This window comes from Anabrus simplex, chromosome 4, assembly GCF_040414725.1.
Source record: "Anabrus simplex isolate iqAnaSimp1 chromosome 4, ASM4041472v1, whole genome shotgun sequence".
Classification (NCBI taxonomy): Eukaryota; Metazoa; Arthropoda; class Insecta; order Orthoptera; family Tettigoniidae; genus Anabrus; species Anabrus simplex.
In genome coordinates, this window is record NC_090268.1 from 130090811 (window position 1) to 130112108 (window position 21298).

General features: G+C 38.4%; 1 protein-coding gene across 1 annotated transcript in view; it reads left to right on the top strand.

Moving 5' to 3' along the window:
• LOC136871696 (NBAS subunit of NRZ tethering complex) overlaps positions 1–21298 on the top strand; it is a 297103-nt gene that overhangs the window by 26152 nt on the left and 249653 nt on the right. Inside the window, exons 4-5 of the mRNA XM_068227188.1 lie at positions 1773–1906; positions 17255–17346. Coding sequence (XP_068083289.1) covers positions 1773–1906; positions 17255–17346 — 226 coding nt within the window. The remainder of the gene's footprint in view (positions 1–1772; positions 1907–17254; positions 17347–21298) is intronic.

Here is a 21298-nt window from a genome sequence, read left to right on the forward strand (position 1 = left end):
ATTATGTGATGAAAAGTAACTTCATTATTGAATATATTGAAGAGGAATTTCAGAAACGTTCTGCAACTGGTGTTGTGTATAGATTTGACTGCTGCTTAAGATAATGCCAACTATTGACTCCTTGTACACAAATTATTTAAACAGGCAGAAGATTTCAAACTCACAAGAAGCATTTAACCAGAATAGAAGATTTCGGGCTCGATAGCTGCAGTCGCTTAAGTGCAGCCAGTATCCAGTATTCGGGAGATAGTGGGTTTGAACCCCACTGTCGGAAGCCTTGAAGATGGTATTCTGTTGTTTCCCATTTTCACACCAGGCATACGCTGGGGCTGTACCTTAATTAAGGCCACGGCCGCTTCCTTCCCACTCTTAGCCCTTTCCTGTCCTGTCGTTGCCATAAGACCTATCTGTGTCGGTGCGACGTAAAACAACTTGTAAAAAAAACACACCCACTTTAAAGTAAAGTGGATTGTTGGAGGGATCAAGAAAATGGTGCACCTGCTATTGGGCAGGACACTAAACAATTTTTATATGCTGATAATATCAGTGTTGGAGCACAGGCCAGATCATTTAAGGACATAGAATCCAGGCTACAGACCTGGCTCAGCAATCTTTTCAAGTTCTACATCGATAACTTTGTAAAATCAAGTCGTAACAAAACACATCATGATCTTTGCAACCATCCTGAAAATAATAAACTGACTATCTGCTGGGAAGGAAGACACTGTGACTTCTCTCCAGCTGTCAATAACCTTGGAGTTCAATTTGATTGTTCACTCACATATAAAGGATATAGCCATCCTGTGGCATGAAGGTTAGAGCAAGGAACAGCTTACTTAGGATGTTAACAGGGTCCACTTGGGGAGCACATCCATCATCTTTTTCAACTACAGCTGTAACACTATTCTCTTTTTCTGAGCTGAGTATTCTTGTCCTGTGTGAGCCAACTCTGTGCATTCCAAGGTAGTAGATACTGCCTTGAATGAAACATGCCATATCATTTCTGGATGCCTCAGAACAACTCATGTTGAAAAGGTATACCACACCAGTGGTACATTACCACCCCTTATTCGATAACAAGTAGCAACTGGAACTGAGAAACTGAAACGAGAGATTGACAGTTGCCATCCTCTGCACGGCCACCAAGCAATAAGACAATATCTCAGATAATAGAGGAGTTTCATAAACAGCGTCAAGCGTACAACAGCTAAACCAGGCGCTGTTAGGAACCAGTACTGTCAGCAGCGTCGACACTATCGGACTGGAATAAGCCAACAGAGAGGACTCCAGCTCATGCCTCACAACCATGGTCAGTATCGAGAATGCTTAATAGGATAAGAACTCGGATGGCAAGAAGTAGGCCCACTCTAGAAAAATGTTGGTGCTTATAACTTTGGTACTTCTCACAATCTGGAGCAACTGTAACATTGCCGAAATTGCCTTGTGGAAACTCAGTTCGAGCACATTCTGTGGTTTCCCATTTCACACCAGGCATCCACCCCCACCTAAGTGGATTTACAAAAAACAAAAAAATACATGTTTCTTTTTTAAAGGAAATTACAAATACCAATTTTCACATCTGTAACATGTTAAGTTTTTAACATATACTGTAGATATACCAGTACCCACTTTATAAATTCAACCACTGTACAACAATATTGTTGGATCTCATATAAATTAACAATAATTCGTGAACACATTGTATTTTACTTGTTATACTTTTTTGGTGGTTTTTATCTATGTTGTGACTTGTGAATTTCTCTCATTTACAGTTCTCAAAGATAATTTTCCACAATGGAGAAAGCTAGCCTGGAGTCCAGATTGCAGCATGCTTGCCATTGCCCACAGCAATGGTACCGTTTCATTCTATGATCTGCTTGGTAGTAATATTTTCACCATTTTTCCGGTAAGTGATAAAATTGCATATGAAGTTAAGTAGAACACAGTGTGCAGTTATAGCGTTACAAGCTTGTCTGTAACAGTGTGTATAGTGAGCTTTCTTTTATTAGTTTGTAAAATTATAAGAGTTCTTTTGCAACACTTTTTACCTCTTGTTGTTTTATTGATAGACTAGCAGTTACTCGCTGCTTCACTCACGTGGATTTTGTAATTAATTAAAGATAATCATTCCTCAGTACTAAGACATTATCTGAAAATCCCTAAAGTATAAAAACTCACAGAAAAATTGAGTTCGATTTACCCCAGAAACTCTTTGTAAACCACGTTTGTGGTGTTGCCTTTTGGGGCTAAGATGTTCTGGGTGATTTCTGACAAAAGAGTAGCGTTACAAAAATGTTGGAAAGTTTGGGCTGGGAAGAAGCAGGAAAAAGAAGACGAGCTCCTCGACTAAGTGGTATGTTACAAACCATCACTCTCATTTTTGTTTCGTATTGAATACAGCGATCTCACTTAGTTTACAAAAGGAGTATTTTTATTGTCCCACCTATTCAATACAATTAGTACCACGTTATGTGGTTAAGTAAACATAGAAAATCTAAATTTTATGGGGACATGTTTCGCCCTTCATTTATTGAGCATCATTAGCCATATTAAATATTGCTGACCGGATGCTTGAGCTTATCACATTCCCTGTGGACCGGACATTTTTCTACTAAGCATACTAGGATGCACTTGATTATAAAAATGTTCATAAATATTAAACCAGTCAATATTTTATCTTTAAAGTTGGTGTGGGTACTCTCCAATGCCCCTAGTAGTAGTGGATCTGCTTTTACAAAACCATCTTCAGCGTCAATTCCTAGCACATCATTAATGTTTACATCGTTGTCGTCATCAGAATCACTTGAATAAATAAGTACACTAGGTAAATTATGGCCTGTGGAGGCTTGAATATCACTTCCACTATCACTCTCACATTCAGTTTCCACTAATTCATTAGACTATTTCCATTTGAACGATCATCGGCATATAATTCTTCTAAAATATCATCGTCAGCTAACACCGTATTCCACGGGCGCTCCATCTTCATTGACTGAACCGGCAGAAAATCGACGTTTCGAAACTAAATCAAAGAATAAAAGAGGCCGCGAATAAAAGAAAAGTGGCAGATATACATCTACGATTTATTCTACTCGATGTGCACGTCCGAAATAGTTCAAGATGAGCCCACCCTAGCACACGAGGGCGAAACGCTGGCAACCAAGAATGAGTTAGCTGGAAAATTTATAATTTCCAATAACGGACCATTTATATTGGTATTATAAATTTACTCATTCAGGACAAATATTTCAGATTCCCTATGGGAATCAACATCTACATCATCTGATGGCCAAGCAGGCATCAATTTTTGGTAATGAGACAAAGTCTCTTAGTGCATTGGCACTGCTGGTGGCTCCAGTTAGCCTACGCAGTGGCCTCCACGGTATGCACTAGCCAGCGTATTGGTAGGTGTGCTAGGTGCCAACTGATGAGCCCACCCTAGCACACGAGGGCGAAACGCTGGCAACCAAGAATGAGTTAGCTGGAAAATTTATAATTTCCAATAACGGACCATTTATATTGGTATTATAAATTTACTCATTCAGGACAAATATTTCAGATTCCCTATGGGAATCAACATCTACATCATCTGATGGCCAAGCAGGCATCAATTTTTGGTAATGAGACAAAGGCTCTTAGTGCATTGGCACTGCTGGTGGCTCCAGTTAGCCTACGCAGTGGCCTCCACGGTATGCACTAGCCAGCGTATTGGTAGGTGTGCTAGGTGCCAACTGATGAGCCCACCCTAGCACACGAGGGCGAAACGCTGGCAACCAAGAATGAGTTAGCTGGAAAATTTATAATTTCCAATAACGGACCATTTATATTGGTATTATAAATTTACTCATTCAGGACAAATATTTCAGATTCCCTATGGGAATCAACATCTACATCATGTTATTCTACATAGCGTAGTGCCGCCTCCAACTCAGTGAGACCTTCATTTTGAGACATATCTAAAACTATTTCCTCGCTATCGTCTGTTGGTTCATTCACCATTTCAGTGATTCATGTGTCTGTGAGTTCATACTGTTCATTACTCTTCATCCATTTCATAATTTCGATTTCAGTAGCATCTTTACATCCGGGTATCTGTGAGATTAGATCTTACAAGTTTGGTCATCTCATGTTCATTGCTGTCATTGGTGTTACAGTCAGCAGACACAGCACTTTCTAAAATCCTCCATGATTTCGTGAGTGTCTCTGGCTTCATTTTGTCCAATGATTCTGCTAACCAATACATTACGTCCCTCTTGGTTATCTGTTTGAAGAAGTTCATGATCTTTTCCTCGCATTCTGTTGCGTGCAGGAGTGAATGTAACAGGTGGGGGCTGATACATTTTTTATATACATTCCAAAGCGCACTGATCTATAGGTTGTATCAAACTTGTTATGTTAGGGGGCAAAAGTAAAGCATGAATTTCATCACATACCAGTTCCTGTTCATTTGGCATTGTCCTGCAGTAAAATTGCTTTAATAAGTAGACCCTTCTTTCTCAAAACTGTTTTAATTTCAGGCACGACAACAAAAGTACATGATCTCAGTAGAGGGGAGCCACAGTACAATGACATGGCAGTGAATAAGCAGGAAATGAAATGCTGTAGAAAACTCAATTTAAATTTGCGAAAAGAAAAATTCAAGTAATTCTTGGATTAAACCGAGCCTTAGATTTTTGAGACACTACTGTATCCTCATTCTCTGAAGGGATGGACCTCTTCTAGTGTTCCTCTGATTAATGTTAAGGATGGTTGCCTAGTTTTACTGCTTCTTCTTAAAAAAAGTAATCACCACCAATGGGTGCACCATTATAACAGCATATAAAGGCTCAGAAATGGATTGGAAGGAGGAGATTAATTGTCTGAACAACTGCCTGTTGCTCATCTATCTGAACTAAAGCCAGACCTTCAACCAAGGAAGTGGGAGACTCAGATTAGTCTCTAGCATATTAAATGTAGTGATTCCATCTTTTGTATCTCTACCCTTACTTTTGCAAAAGGTAGTAGCAAATGGCAATACATTCTCTTTTATGGCCCACAACATTTGGAATGAAAGCGATGAAGGCACAAGTCTGATAAATGAGTGACAAAATCAAAGAAGAAATAAAATACTGCCGGGCTATACATCATCAAGAAGGAGCATTTGAAGATTTTGTGTGCCAGTACTGCAGCAGAGCTTGTGGTTCTAGAATTGGGCCCTTTGGCCGTCTAAGAACCCATAAGTAAAAACAATGGAAATGTCTACGGTTCTTAAAAGTAACATTAAATAAAATACACTGTTTGCTGGAACTTCTTCTTTTACTGTTTTTCCCACACCTGTGGGCTCACGGGTTTGAACTCATCGCACATGTGGATTTGGACGTGTTTCATGGCTGGATGCCCCTCCTGATGTCAACCCTGTGTGGAGGGATGTAATCCTTAGGCTCCTTTCACATGATTCACCGCTTTCCACGCCACTCCACTCCACCGGAGGTGTAGAACGGGGCCCGTAGCATTCACACGAGGCACTTCGTGTGGCGCAGCTCCCTCCACCTTCGTCAACAGCAGGCTGCTGTCAACCGGCCTCAAGTGCCTTCCACTCTTGGTGACTGGAAGCTCACTAAATCAGATTAGTTTGTTCAGATGGTCAACGTTGTGTGCTCCACAAGTTCAAAGTTTTGGTATCAAAATGTCTGTTCCATTCATAGATGTTGGAAAGTTAATAATAGAAATACAGAATCGTCCTTTCTGTGGGATTTATGAACGACAAACTATTCAAATAAAATTGAAAAATTTCAAATGTGGAATGAAGTTTCCCAAGAAGTGATTCCAAATTTTGCCAAACTGGACGACTCCAAAAAGAGAGAAGTTGGTAACTACACTAATACTGTATGTGTTATCTATTTATTCAATATTGCATTAACATAGGTCATTGAAAAAAATAATTAATCAAGGTTTTTAGCAGTCTTTATTTTAAAAGAATTGTTTCCAGTTAAATTACATATTAACATTTTCTTATTCGTGAGAACTACCAGTGTTTTATTTACAGAAATTAGGTATAGGTAGCAAGGCCATTCTGGTAGCTCACTAAATCAGTTGTTCAGACAGTGAACATTGTGTGCATCACAAGTTTGAAGTTTTTGTCTTGAAATATCGGTGGAATACATTTTCTCATGTTGGTGTCCTGGCGCTGTAAACTTGCTTCAAGATTTGACGACAATTCATCAAACAAATTCCCACTCATACAAAAGTAATTAAAGAACATTTTTTGGATGTTTTTGGAAGAAAACAATGAGCTCCTCGTTCTAGGTGATATAAATTCAATGGGTGGACCCAATGAACACTAGTACTCTTCTTTCTCCTCAGCCTTCTTTTCGTAAGAACATAAATCCCAAGGATAACATTCGCGTCCATGGTCCAAAGTCAAATTGAGACACAAAAGATGTGGTGAGGACTAGAAGTTGCCAGCAAGTTGCCGGAAGTGGGCAGCAAGCAAAAACAGAGTGTATGAGAAGTGGAGTGGCATGGAGTGTAAAGCAAGTGGATCGTGTGTAAGGAGCCTTATTGCGTGTTTCTGTGGTGGTTGGTAGTGAGGTATGTTTTCTGAATATGAAGAGGAGGGTGTTGAGACAAGCACAAACAACAAGTTCCTGAGCCAGAAGAATTAATCAGTCATGATTAAAATAACCGACCTGGCTGGGAATCGAGCCCCGGACACTCTGAATCAAAGGCTTCAATGTTGACCGTTCAGCCAAGGAGTCAGACACACTATTCACTGGATGAAGTTAACTAATTTACAATCAGGGTACTTGTGGCTTGATAACAACATTCTGCAAAATACTAACAGTGAATGAATTAGAATTCTATAGCAGTACCCTTTGGAAGAAGTCAGGTGATGCAAGGAATATTAGATAGGAAGTGAAGTCTAAAAGGATGTAGATGAATGTTTTTATTTCATCATCATCTTTTCATGTATTAGTCCTATAGAAGAACTGTTACGGTCTTCTTCTTCTTCTTTTATGACCACATAGGATCACTTTAGTCAGTCCGTCGTTCAGGTCTCTTTGAAGGGATTGTTCGGGCTTTGCGGTCCTCCCAGTACTTCTTCAGACGCTCCGATCTTCGTGCCCTTTCCTCAGTTGAAAATGTGCGTGTTGTTGGTTTGTTTTGTGTAAGGGTAAAGCGGAGGTTTGTATTCTTCAGTTTTGTATTCAATTTTATCTTATTTTTGGTGTCTTCTGTTGTAAGGCCTATTTCCTTCAGATCCTCTCTTACTTCTCTGATCCATTTACATCCTGTTGTGGTATTTTTTGAGACGAGATTGTGTTGTACTAGTTGTTTCAGAAGTCTCGAGTCCTGCATCCTCATGATATGTCCAAAGAATCCCAGTCTCCTCTTACGCATAGTATCTGTAATGGGTTCTAGCTCTTTGTACACGACTTTGTTAGGTATTAACCGCCACTGTCCATCTTTCTGATATTTTTTGTTGATACAGGTTCTTCCAATCCTCCTTTCAATTTTCTGAAGTCTGTCAGTCTTTGATTGTTTATTCAGGTAAAAGAGTGTTTCTGCTGCATATGTAGCTTCCGGTTTTATAACTGTGTTGTAGTGTTTTATTTTTGTATTTATTGATAGACATTTCTTTTTGTAGATATCCCATGTTAATTTTTGTGCTTTAGCTAATCTATTTGTTCTTACTTGGATTGAGATTTTTTCATTTAAGTTATGTGTTATTACTTCTCCAAGATATTTAAACTGAGTTACTATTTTGGTTTTATTACCATTTATGGTGACTTCTTTTAGCTGTGTTGGTTTTTGGGGCATAATTTCTGTTTTTTCAAATGATATTTTGAGGCCAATTTTATTTGCAATGTTTTGAAGTTCTGATATCTGGGTTTTTGCTTCTTTTATGTCCACTGCTAGTAATGCTAAATCGTCAGCAAAACCCAGGCAATTTGTTTTGATTTTTCGGCCAATCTTTATTTTGGGGGGGGCATTTTCTAAACCATTCCCTCATTACCATTTCTAGAGCACAGTTAAATAATAGTGGTGAGAGCCCATCTCCCTGCCGTAGTCCCGTTTTAATTTCAAATGTCTCTGATGTTTCACCCCTAAACTTCACTTTTGACTTGGTATTGGTGAGAGTCAATTTTATCATGTTTATTAATTTGGGGTGTAGTCCAAGGTGTCTTAAAATTTTAAACAGAGATTCTCTATGGATGCAATCATAATCTTTCTTGAAATCTACAAATGTTATCACCATATCTCTGTTTCTTCTCCTGTTAAAGTCCATTATCAACTTAAGACTCATGATCTGATCAGGACAGCTCCTCCAGGGTCTGAAACCTCCTTGATATTCTCCTAGTTCTTTCTCAAGTTGTAAACTTATCCTATTAAGGATGATTATTGAAAATATTTTGTATGTTATGTCTAGGAGCGAGATTCCCCTGTAGTTATTAGGGTCGGTTTTGTCCCCTTTTTTGTGCAGAGGATGAATGAGGGCTGTTGTCCAGTGTTCTGGTAGTTCTTCTTTAATCCAGATAGAGACAAGTTGTTGATGGAGGGCAACTTTTGCTGAGGTTCCTGCATATTTCCAGATTTCCGCAAAGGTCTGATCTTCTCCTGGCGCTTTGTAGTTTTTTAATTTATTCAGAGCTTGGTAGACTTCCTTTATTGTGGGGGGATTGATGTTTTCTGGTGATGTTTTTATCGGGGTGTTGGTGTCCAAATGAAGGAGTTCTGTAGGTTCCTCACAATTTAAAAGCTTGTTGAAATGTTTAGCCAGAATTTCTGCATTGTCTTTATTGTTATGGGCCAGCTTACCATCTTCATCCTTCATCAGTAGGGTCGGGGGTTCATATTTTTGGATCTGCTTTCTGAAGGTTTTGTAGTAGTCCCTTGATTTAGTTTTACTGAACTGTTCTTCAATTAACTGCAGGGTGTCCTTATGATGTTGTCTTTTTATTCTTCTTAAGACTTGGGTAGTTTCTTTTCTCTGTTTTACTAGCTTTTGATAGGATATTTCTGTCTTTTGGTCTATACAAAAGATTTGCATTTTCACGCCATCTCTTCTTAGGGCGTCCCAGAGATCTCTTCCCACCGGAGCAGTAGTTCATGACTGCTTTGGGGATCCTGCTTGTGTCCATCCTGTTTAGGTGATCTAGCCAATTTCTCTGGTATTCATTGATGTATTCCAATATAGGTCTGCTTTTAAGATCATTCAGCACATCTGTATTTTTTTTACACATTCCCATTTAGTGACTCCTGCTGTTCGCCACATGTATTTCATTTCAACTGTAGTTATTCTTCTCTCATCGTGTTCCCTCAGGGTCCACGCTTCACTTCCATAGCAAAGTACAGTTCTTGCCAAGGTTTTGTAGATTCTTGTACGGGTTGTGTGTTTTTGAACTAATGATGGTCTGAAAACGTTATTGATGATTCCCAAACATCTGTTGAATTTGGAGATTTTCTTGGGTATATCCAGTTCTTGAAAGAAAGATAGTTTACTCTTTCCAAAATGTTATTATTTAAGTAGATCTTGCTTCTTACTGATTATTTAAGTAGTAAACTAACTAACAGTGGCAGAAGTAAGGAGGAGATAAAATGCATACCATCACTTACTCTTCACAGGACCTTTTTTAACAAAAGAAATTTTCTCACTTCGAACATTAATGTACAAATTAGAAATATGTTGTTTGAAATGTGGTTTTACAGAAGAATGCTGAAATTGAGATGGTTAAATCAATTCATGAATGAAGAGATACCGAATCAAATTGGTTAAAGGAGAATGATTTGGTGAAATTTGACCAGAAGAAGAGCTAGAATGATAGTACACTCTTAAGACACATCTTAAGTTAGTTTTTGAGGGAAGTGTAGGCGGTAAGAACATTAGTGGTAGACCAAAGCATCAATGTGACAAACAGATAGAGTAGATGTAGTAGTTACATGGAAATGAAAAGGTTAGTTTAATATAACTCACAAGATTTTCAGTCTGTCAGACATGAATATAACACTTAGAACACTATAAAAAAGAACTTGTAAAAGATTACAGCATGGGATAGAGTGGCATGGAGAGCTGAATCAAACCGGTCTGTGCACTGATGACCCATGCAACATGTTAGATATGGAAGATAGAGTCATTATACTTTGATGTGCATGTGAATCAAAGAGCAGATAGAATATGTTGAGTAAAGAATTTTGGTTGCTAGCATCCTCAGTCGTATACTAGATACAGTATCTATTAAAAACATGACTGTGAATACTGGCATCACTGAACGTGTTGGCTACACGGTTCGAGTCATGTACCTGTGAGCTTGCATTCAGGAGATGGTGGGTTCGAAGCCCGCTGTCAGCAACCCTGAAGATGTTTTTCTGTGGTTTCCCATTTTTACTCCAGGCAAAATTTTGGGTTTTACCTTAATTAAGGCCATGGTTGCTTCCTTCCCAGTTCTAGCCCTTTCCTTTCTCATTGTCACTATATGATGTGTCTTTATCAGTGTGACTTACTTTTTACAAAATCTTTAGTTTTTTATCCACCTAATCATTACAGTTTCAGGCAAATTTTTGGATTTTACTTTAATTAAAGCCATGGTTACTTCCCAGTTCTAGCCCTTTCCTATCTCATTGTCACCGTAAGATCTGCCTGTATCAGTGTGACTTACTTTTTACGAAAACTTTAGTTTATTATCCACCTAATCATTACAGTTTACTCTCAAACAGTACTAGTTTCGACCATACCTAGCAGTCATCCTCAGCTATTAATCATAAAATTAACATTAGGACATAGTGACGTCACAAACAAAGGGGGAGTGGGGGGTAAACGTCCTCAGTTAAGGCTGCAAATACAAACACATAAAATACACTAGTGTACACATTAAAATTCTTACACATTAGACATTTGATAAATGGTCAAGTGGATTTGAATAAAAACAGTAGGTCACAAGATTAACAACACTTAAAATGATTTCAAAACTGCACTTGTTTCGACAAAAAAGATGAGGTAAGAAGTCATTGTCTATTAATAGTCCAATCATGGGTCATAGTAAAATATGTATTACAAGAAAATATCATAGTATTGATGAATATAAAATTGATTAATTGTTGATGTGCCTGTCAATGCTGTATCACTTGAGGGAACAATCTTCTTTTGTTACAATAAAATGAAGGATATCCCGGTGTTATGAAAGTAAGTCTATCTGTCCAAAAGGGCTTATTTATTGCTTACATGTATCAGCGTGATGCAAAACAAATAGAAAACAGTACTGTTTACTGGTACCATCAATTGTTGTATAATATGGTTGGAATTATTAGCTCCCTTTGTACATCAGTGGTAGTGTGTTTGCCTCTGGATTCCAATGTTGTGTGTTCAAACTGGACATAGGTAGTGGGATTTTTGAAGGGCAGAATAAAGTCCATTCGACACTCCATTTCATATAATGTTGGGATATCAGGTATCTCTGATGTCACATTTGGTGTTTATCGTATAAAAATTAAAATTTAGCCATAGATTGCCAAGAGATATCCAGCCTGTACATGGTGACAGAGGCAATATGATTAATATTTTTTGTTGAAATTATTAAAGAAGGTAGTCTGTTGAATTACCATTTTGTGGCTGTCCATTAACAACTGTGACAGTTCAAGAAGCTGATGCAGTATCCTAATTTGTTAAAATCAAGAAATGTACAGCCTTGAACTATGAACTGTAATAATGAAGTGAGCATTAACAAGATAGTATATTCAGTCTCTGTTCCTGATAAGTTTGGGTAGCATGGAAAACAAAGAAGGGTCATTTGAAAGGAGCTCTTTCCTTACAAAATTGTGGATGTCAATTTCTTGTTCACCACTGTCAGAGGAAGTAAAATATGAATAAATATAATACTTTGAATGTAAGATCACACTAACTTATTACACTACCCAGCATGATTTTTGCGGCAAAGCATCTGATACGCGATTTTAACTAAATAAGGTCTCCTGATTTCAGAAATGTCATTGGTTCTATTTATCACATCTAGTTTTCATGTTATTTGCCATTTACTGTCTGAAAATGTGTCATTGCAGCACAGTGCTGCTTTGTGATAACAGCAAATCGGCTGTAGTTAGAATGGCTGTGGTTTGCTTAAAGGCTGTACTACTTCATAACAGAAACATTCTAGCTTCGATTCCTGTGGCACATTCCATTTCACTAAAAGAAAATGATATCACAATGCAAATTGTTTTAGATAAAATCAAATATCATAAGCACCAAAGGGATGTGTATAGTGACTTGAAGGTATGTGGTATTCTATTAGGACAACAGGCAGGCTACACTAAATTCCCTTGTTATTTATGTGAATGGGACAGCAGAGCTAGGGACAAACACTGGTCTACACCTTCCTGGTCCAAGAAACAAGTTTCGATACCTGGTGTGAAAAATGTTACAAATGATGCCTTAGTTGAGCCACAAAAAATTATTTTGCCACCACTACACATTAAACTGGGAATCATGAAGCAGTTCATTAAGGCCTTGGACAAAAGTAGCCCCCGTTTCAAGTACACTGCAAGCAAATTTCCACATTTATCTGATGCAAAAGTCAAGGAATGCATTTTTAATAGACCACAAATTAGAAAGCTTCTGAAAGACAGAAACTTTGAACAGACGATGAATGCCGTGGAACTTGTTGCATGGAATTCAATAAGAGACGTCATAATAAAGTTCCTAGGAAATGTAAAGGATGAACAATACAAAACAATAGTGAAAACGATGTTGGATGATATGAAAGAGTTGGGGTGTAGAATGAGTCTGAAGCTGCACTTTCTTCATTCTCATCTCAATCACTTTCTGGAAAATCTTGGGGCTGTTAGTGAAGAGATGGGAGAGAGGTTCCACCAGGACATCAAGGAGGCAGAAAGAAGATACCAGGGGAGGTGGGATGAACCAATGATGGCCGACTACGGTTGATGTTTGAAAAGTGAAGACAAACTTGATGCAGTCAGACGCTGGGCAGCCAAGCGTTCATTCCAAGGGGACATCTAGGACTGTTAAAGTTTATTTTGGTCAGTTTATGAATTCATAAAGATACTGAATAAAAGTTATATTGTTTGCTTGTAAATCACGTTCAGTTGTCAAAATAAATTGCTTTCATTGCCTCAGAGTTGTTTATGTGTTTTGTGTAAATCATAGTTCATTATCATTTCATACTCAATAATTATTCATTGTATATAATAATTCAAGACATTATTCAACTATTTCAAAATATATATAATAATACAAAAAATTAGAAATATTTCCAAAATTATCAACATTTTTCAGTACTTTTTATACGCAATATTCAGGGCTATCTCTTATTTTGATATACCTATTGCGAGAAAACGTGATGTGATACGTAGAAACGGACAACGGATTCATGTTCAGCGACCCAAAATTAGTTAAGATCACCTATCACACCTCTTGCTGCATAGAGAAAGTTTGAAAATGCTGGGTTGTGTTATTGAGGAAAATGTGTCAAACAATTTCTTGAGGCTTTTAGTTTGAAGCAAAGCAACAGTCTATTGGGATTGTGATGGCATCATTCTCAGTCAGTCAGTCAGTGTTCATAACTGCATTGTGAAGAAGCATTTGTGAAGGGTTTGTTCTCATGAACATGAAAAAGAGCATCTTCAATTCAGGAGCAGAGTCCACAAAAAACGTTCTCTTCTGTAATTACTTCCTCAGATTGCAGTGTTTTTTTAAAAAAGAAATATAATCCTTGGAAGGAAATTTGAGTACTATAACGAGTGCTGCTAATATGAGGAAATGGTTGTGTTTCAGACTTAGAGAAGTAGGCCTTGAAAATATTCAGGCTCTCTTTCATTTCTCAGGAGAGAAGAATCTCGTGGTGGTGGTGGTGGTGGTGGTGGTTGTGGTGGTGGTTGTGGTGGTGATGATGATGATGATGATCAGTTTCTTAGTTACTTTTAAAACAGTTGAATCTTGAGGGGTTGCACACGTTTATTTTTGACTGAGTACTTAAAACTTTAAGATATTTCATATTATCTCCCTGTGTTGTGATGCTAAGGGGCAGACAGGCTGAGGACTTGGGTTCGTTACTAGGCTAGAGTACTTAGGTGAGATGACTTACATAAATTTTACACAATTAAATCACCATCCCTTATTATTCATTAATTGTATTAAAATTATGAACAGCATTAAAATTATAACTCTCCTCAGCCTGTGCTTCCTGTATCACTTCACTATGCTGAACTACACTAAGATTAGAAGAAGCGTCTCTATTTTTGTACAAGTTCTCAAGTCTCTGAAATTAATCTGATACTTAGCTTGGAGAGAGTTGGTTTCCTTCTTTGCTCTACTTTCTTGAATTCCAGGCCCTCTCTTGAAATGTGTTCCTCCTTGATGATGCTACTAGCTGCCTGATTGGAGTTCTTCGGGATCGAACTCTGGTCCTCAGCTCACAAACTTATGAGATGATGGGAATGTCCTAGGAATTCTTCACCCTCTGATATGATATATAGCTTTCATGCACTATTGCTGGAAAGCTAGTAGGTGTACTGTGTCCCATTAACTGTATCTCCAATTTAGAGGTACACTGTTCTAATTTCACTTCGAACTAAGACTATATCTTTAGACTGTCTCCATAAAAGATTAAGCATGCAGATCTTCACAGGAACTAGCAAAGTGTTTCAATGTTCTATTTGTGAATGACTTATGGCAGAAAAAGCCTGTCTTTACTCCTGAACTGTTTGTAGTCGAAGTCTCTCTTTCCTGTGATATGATAGATTATGGTGAAAGTCCCTCTAAATCTCTAAATCATATGGCAAGATTGTCTGACCTAGTCTCTCTTTCTTGACGTTTCTGGGATACACTTTTCCTAAATTTAATGACATTTTCCACGACCTCTTTCTCAGAGGTTGTGGGTTCGAGGCTTGCTTAAGCCCGTTCGCACCACATTAATGGATGGCAGGATGCATTGCAATTCTCTGGTCGCAACACCTGTCTGTCCTCCTTGGTACCTTCCAATGAACTTGTCTATTCTCTATTGCAATCATTGATGTAAGTTGTACTTGGATTGTTTAAGTTACAGAAACAGTTGTTTTCCAACCCAGTCACTTTGGCTTTGTGGGATTCCTTGTAGTGTAGTGATCTGATTCATTCCAAAGAGCTTGCCTTCTTGATGTAGTGGTATATTATTAGTTATACGCAGATCTGTTCAGTGTTGGTCTAAATATGAGCACTGAAGAAGAGGAACAGATCCATAGGTTATTAGAGACTATGGGAAGGGACTTCATGTCCAGTAAACTGAACGATAGTTAGGGAGCATTCGCAATGAGTTGTTCTGGAAGAAGATGGTGATCCACGAACCTGCTACGCAGGCGTAGCAGGGGGAGAGGTGATACTCCCACGTGGCGCGTCCCAGGTGGCGGATAGGGGGGTCCTAACCGGCTTGCCGGCGGACTTGAGGGAAATAAAATACCTCTCGCGGACCAAACACACACCCCCTGTGGGTGGGGGAGGCAGACGAATAATACACCCACGGTATCCCCTGCCTGTCGTGAGAGGCGACTAAAAGGGGCGACCAAGGGATGTTTAAATTGGAACCATGAAACTGCTTTTGATTCGTGCCATCACGCGGGGAACACCAAGGGTTGCTTTTACTTGTGCGTAGTACCACTACATTAGGTACGAAATTGGTTTGTGATTAGTAGCACACAGGAGCACCGCGCGGTCGGCTTTTGCAGTACCTGTGAATAGTACCACCATATGAGCAGGACCATGGGATGATAGCTACCATGGTTCTGCCTTGCCTATGATTAGTACCCACTATATGAGGAACACCACGGGATAGGGAGAGGTCCCTGTGGTTAGTACTCTTCTGTGATGAACACCATAGGTTTGCGTTGCCTGTAAATGGCGTCGCAAAGTGGGAAAACATAGGTCTGTATTAAATGTCGAATTTCATATGCTCTGAGTAGTACAATAATGTGTGGAATGCCGCAAGTCTCTGCTACTTTTGATTAGTACCGTAACAGGACAGCTACCATGGTTCTATTTTGATAGCGATCAGTACCGTTATGAGGGGCCGATAACTTCGATTTAGGACCCCCTTTTGACTGCACGCATAATCGATTCAGTGTTATGCTATAGCAGTAGTCCCTTGGTCAGTAATACGATATTGTCACGTCCGTTTATGTGCCTGTGCGACATTGCGGGTCGCAACCACTGATTGTTTTAAATTCATGTCCATCCATTCATTCGTCGTTGTCACATTTTTGAATTCTGGTCAGTGGAGAATTTTAGACTTTTAATATGTCATTTCATTTCGTCTCATTTCGTACCATTAGGGGCCGATGACCTAGATGTTAGGCCCCTTTAAACAACAATCATCAATCATCATCGAAGATGGTGATAGTGAATGTGATTTATTTCACTGTCTGAACTCAGATGTAACATTTTGCCCATATCTGATAGCTCCTCTGTACCAAATTTGTAAAAACTTCTTACTTAGAAACCCATTTGTTAAGACCGGGTTTGACCCAATGACTGACATTTGTTCGTGCATTCCTTCAATTACACAAACATATTTTGAGCTTTCTTGTGCCATATTTTATGGGGTTTATGCTAATGGATTTTCAGAATTATTAGAACAGTCATAGGCTGACTTACATCTGTGGAAGGAAAGCGCCATCTCAAGAGGATAGTTTTTTCTTCTGAGGTTTGGAAGATTTCATATGCCATACACCCAAAAGAATATGGTGTTTAGTATTCTGCTATGTGGAAGTATGAATTTAAACATTTATAGTTGTGATCATTGTTTGCTAACACAAGCAAATGCCCAGGGCTGATCTATCTTCTGCTAACTGTAAAATGTCATTACCACTTGTGGCATTCTTTGGTTCATTCACTTTTCTCCATACACTTACGTAAACACTTGAAGTGATTCTCTAAAAATGCTGTCCTGCTTTTGAAGAAAATAATCAGCCTTTTTCAAGATTTTTCATTCTATTGTATTGAAGTCCGAGCGAAATGTATACGCACTTTCTCACCCTGGTTGAAGTTGCTGAAAAGAGAGCATGGTTATTTTAAGACTAGATCAAAGCAATGGTAGTTTTGGCTAGTTGTAGTGGCTAGAATGGTCTATTTGTGTATTTCTAGTTTGATGAAATTAAATGGTTAGCTCCATATTTATACTGTATGATATGAGGGAATTTTGACATGTCATGTTATTCTTCTTGGCTTGTGAGTTATTCATAACAAATAACTCATTTCTATTCATAAATATTAATATTTTATTGTGTTCATTTTCAGCCAAAAGAACTTCAAGATCCAAGATCTCCTAATGCTCAGAATCCTTTGGCCAGCATCTTATTTCTTCAGCCGAGAATAAAGAATCCAAAGTGGTATGTTACAGTCAGCAATAATAACTTACCTACCCCCTGTGGGTGGGGGACACAGATGAAGAATACACCCATGATATCCCCTGCCTGTCGTAAGAGGCAACTAAAAGGGGCGACCAAGGGATGATGAAATTAGAACGATGAGGCTACTTGTGATTAGTACCATTATGTGAGGAATACCATGGGTCGATGTTACTTGTGATTAGTACCACCATGTGAGGAACACCATGGATTTATTTTACCTAGAAGTAGTACCTTTATGTGAAGAACACCTCAGGTCTGGGCGTTGCCTGTAGTTAGTACCATCGTGGGTATCCCACTGAGGTGGGGGGGCGGACACTCAGCTGCATGGACTAATGTCCATGTGAGAAAAGGTGCTGTATGTTGCACTGTCAAGTGTCGGTTCCCCTGTGTTACCTATGAGTTGTAGCCTACCATATATGAAGAACACCACAGGTTTGGTTGTTGCCCATGGTTAGCACCGCTATGTGAGGAACACCAAGGGTGTGTGTTGCCTGAGAGTAGTACCGTTATGAGAGGAACATACCATGGGTCTGCATTAACTGTGATTAATACCACCATGCGAGGAACACCATGAGTCTACATTACCTGTGGTTAGTACCACTATAGGAGAAACACCATGATTCTGCTTTACTAGTGATTAGTATGATTATGAGGGGCTGGTGACCTGTATTTTGGACCCCTTCTTATAATAAGCATCATCTCAAAAAAGAAGGCATCGTTAATTGGATCCACAGATTGTTTTCGATTCATGGTCATTTTTTCATCATCATTCGTTTTATATTTTAGTATTTAGTATTTTGAAGTTTTAGTGATCATTTAATTTTGTTGCATCTTGTACCGTTAGGGCCGATGACCTAGCTGTTAGGCCCCTTTGATCAACGATCATCATCATCATCATCACTAACTTACCTAAATCTTGTTTTGAGGTGCTAGGATATGGAATTGATAAACAAATTCAGTTTATGTGACTATGCTCACAAGGGACTAGAAAATTAGCACCTATTTTCTGAAAATTAGTTTTTTAATATTAAAATATGTCCACAGTTAACATTGTTTGTTAGGGTCCACAACAAATTAAAATGCTCAAATCCACAAGAAAAATCACTGTTCAAATGAAAATCGTGTAGAGTTTTCACACATGCCAGCTCCTCATTCAAAAATTTGGTAATCGATGCTTGTACTACTTGATTTTTGAGCTTTGGTGATGGGATGTTTGTTTTTGTAAACACTTACCTATTCTTTTTGAGAAGTGATCTTTGGAAGTTTTCCGGTGTTTGCAGGTGTCCAATCACTCTGTAATAGATGTCTGTTTTGTTTGAGATTGAGATGGATCAGCGACACCGATAGAATTTTCTTGTCACTCTGTTACGTGTTCTTCACTGTTAACATGTTTTACAATACTGTCCTTCCTCACCCATGCAACTCTGCAATTACAAAATTTGCAAAACACTGTCATTGAATCTGTGGTATGTAAACCATATAATATGATGCTTGAAGACAAATGTGTCCATTAACGTATGTTCACACTCTCAATCATTGGCCAGAACGTTCCGTCAAAGTATGGCATGAGGTTAAGCAATACGTGGTTACCAGCCATGAAAGATTTATGTTGGTAGTTCTCTTTCTTGTCCTTCGATATTGTTTATTTTGCATCTTTTTCTTTTTTTCATGTTCATACTCGCCTCATCTGTAGATGGTTCACTGTAGGCGATGTCTCCTACTTTCATAACCTCTGTTAACTCTGTTAACTCTTACTTTTTTTCACTCGGTGTCTTCAACTTCATTGTAGTACGACCTCCCTCCTCTCCTGTCTGACACCCACATTTATCTGTTTTCCTTCTACACACTTTTCTTCCACCTTCATCTCTGTTGTAATCTTCTATCCTTGTCAGACTTCTATTGCACTTCATTTTATTTTATTTATTTCTTCTGTCACATTATTCCTCCATTGTCTTTGATTCATCTCATGACATTGCTATTTTCACGTATACATATTGAACAGGAAACATCTTAATTGGAGTCAAGATGGTGTGGTCACCTCTCAATAGAAGGGCTAGCACACATTGAGTCATATGGTGACAAACGAGAGTACCACTTACAATAGACCAACGGTAAAGTATTCTCAAATTAAAAACATCAGTCTTCCTCGAGGACAGAAGTATTTTCTCTTCTGAGGATGTGGAGCAAAGTCTCTGTGAAACAAATAATTTTTCCTCGTGTTCTTGACATGGCAAAAGCCCATCATCATCAGAAAGAAAATAGGAATGAATGTTGTGATCAGTAGTGTAGAAGATCCATGATCAATTCCAGTCTGCCTGTCATAAATAATAAGTTTAAGCTGATCAGTAAAATTATACAATGAGGAGCCCCACATTAAATTAAATGATTTCAAAAGATAAATCGTATAAATCTTCTCTCACATTATTTGTAGAAGAGTGATTGGTTCATTGCCAAGACTGGGACTCGCCAATCTGCCCCTAGAAATATGTTTACTTTTACAAGAAAATATAAATTGTGCAACATTTTCCATACCCTTTTATAACTGTGAGGTTCTTCAGTCCATCACCACTAATTTTTTAAAATTATTATTATTATTATTATTATTATTATTATTATTATTATTATTATTATTATTATTATTATTATTATTATTATTATTATTATTATTATTATTAACTTTATTGGCCACATTGGACCACTTGAGTCTTCCATGTACACTTTTTTTTTGAAGGTTGTACTGTTTGATTCTTCTTATCTGCCCAGCACTTCTTCATTCGTTCTGCTCGCAGTGTTCTTAATTTGTCTGAAATCTCTACAGGCCTTCTGTGCATCATTTCAGTTGAAAATTTGTGATTCTTAAGAAGGGTGGTAATTTTATTCTTGTTCTCTGCATCTGTAATTTTGAGTTCAGCTGTTTTGAGATCCTCTTGAATTTTTGTGATCAATGCCCTCCTGTCTTCTTTCCCAGATTTCTCATCACTAGTTGTTGTAAAATCCTGTTTTCTGGTAATTGTAAGATGTGAAAGAAATAAGAGATTCCTTTCTTCTTCATTGTGCTGGTAACTGGGTCAATCTCTCGATAGACAGTTTCATTGGGGAGGATTCTCCAGACTCCTTCAACCTGGTACTTTTTATTTATGCAAGTTCTAAAAGTTCTTCTTTCAGTTTTGAGGAGCTGATCAGTTCTTTCATTTTAAATTTGGAACACCACTAATTTATAAATAAATAAAATTTAGAAACTAATCCTTTATCATATGGGAATAGGGAGACAAAGTTATTACTATTTGCAGACAATATTTTGGTCTGGAAACAAATGGCAAAGAAGTACAAGAACAACTTGATGCACTGATCAAGAAAATTAAAAAATGTGGTATGAATATCAGTGCAGAGGAAAGCAAGACCATGGTGATATCAAGAGGAGAAAGACAAGGGAAAGACATTGTAAAAATTGGTGGACAAAGCCTTGAAGTTGTTGACAGTTTCATATACCTACCCACAAACCTACTACGCTGGCGTAGCAGGGGGAGAGGTGATACTCCATCGTGGCGCGTCCCAGATGGTGGAGAGGAGGTTTCTAATCAGCTTGCCACCCAACTTGAGGGAAATAAAATACCTCTTGCGGACCAAACACACAACCCCCTGTAGGTGGGGGATGCAGACGAAGAATACACCCATATCCCCTGCCTGTCATAAGGGGCGACCAAGGGATGATTGTATTAGAACCGTGAAATTACTTGTGATTAGTACCACCACGTGGGGAACACCATGGGTCGCATTTACTTGCGTGTAGTACTACTATGTTAGGTACGAAATAGGTTTGTGATTAGTAGCAACAGTGTGCGTTGCCGGCTTTTACAGTACCTATGGTTAGTACCACTTTAGGAGCGACACCATTGTTCTGGCTTGCCTATGATTAGTACCCACTATATGA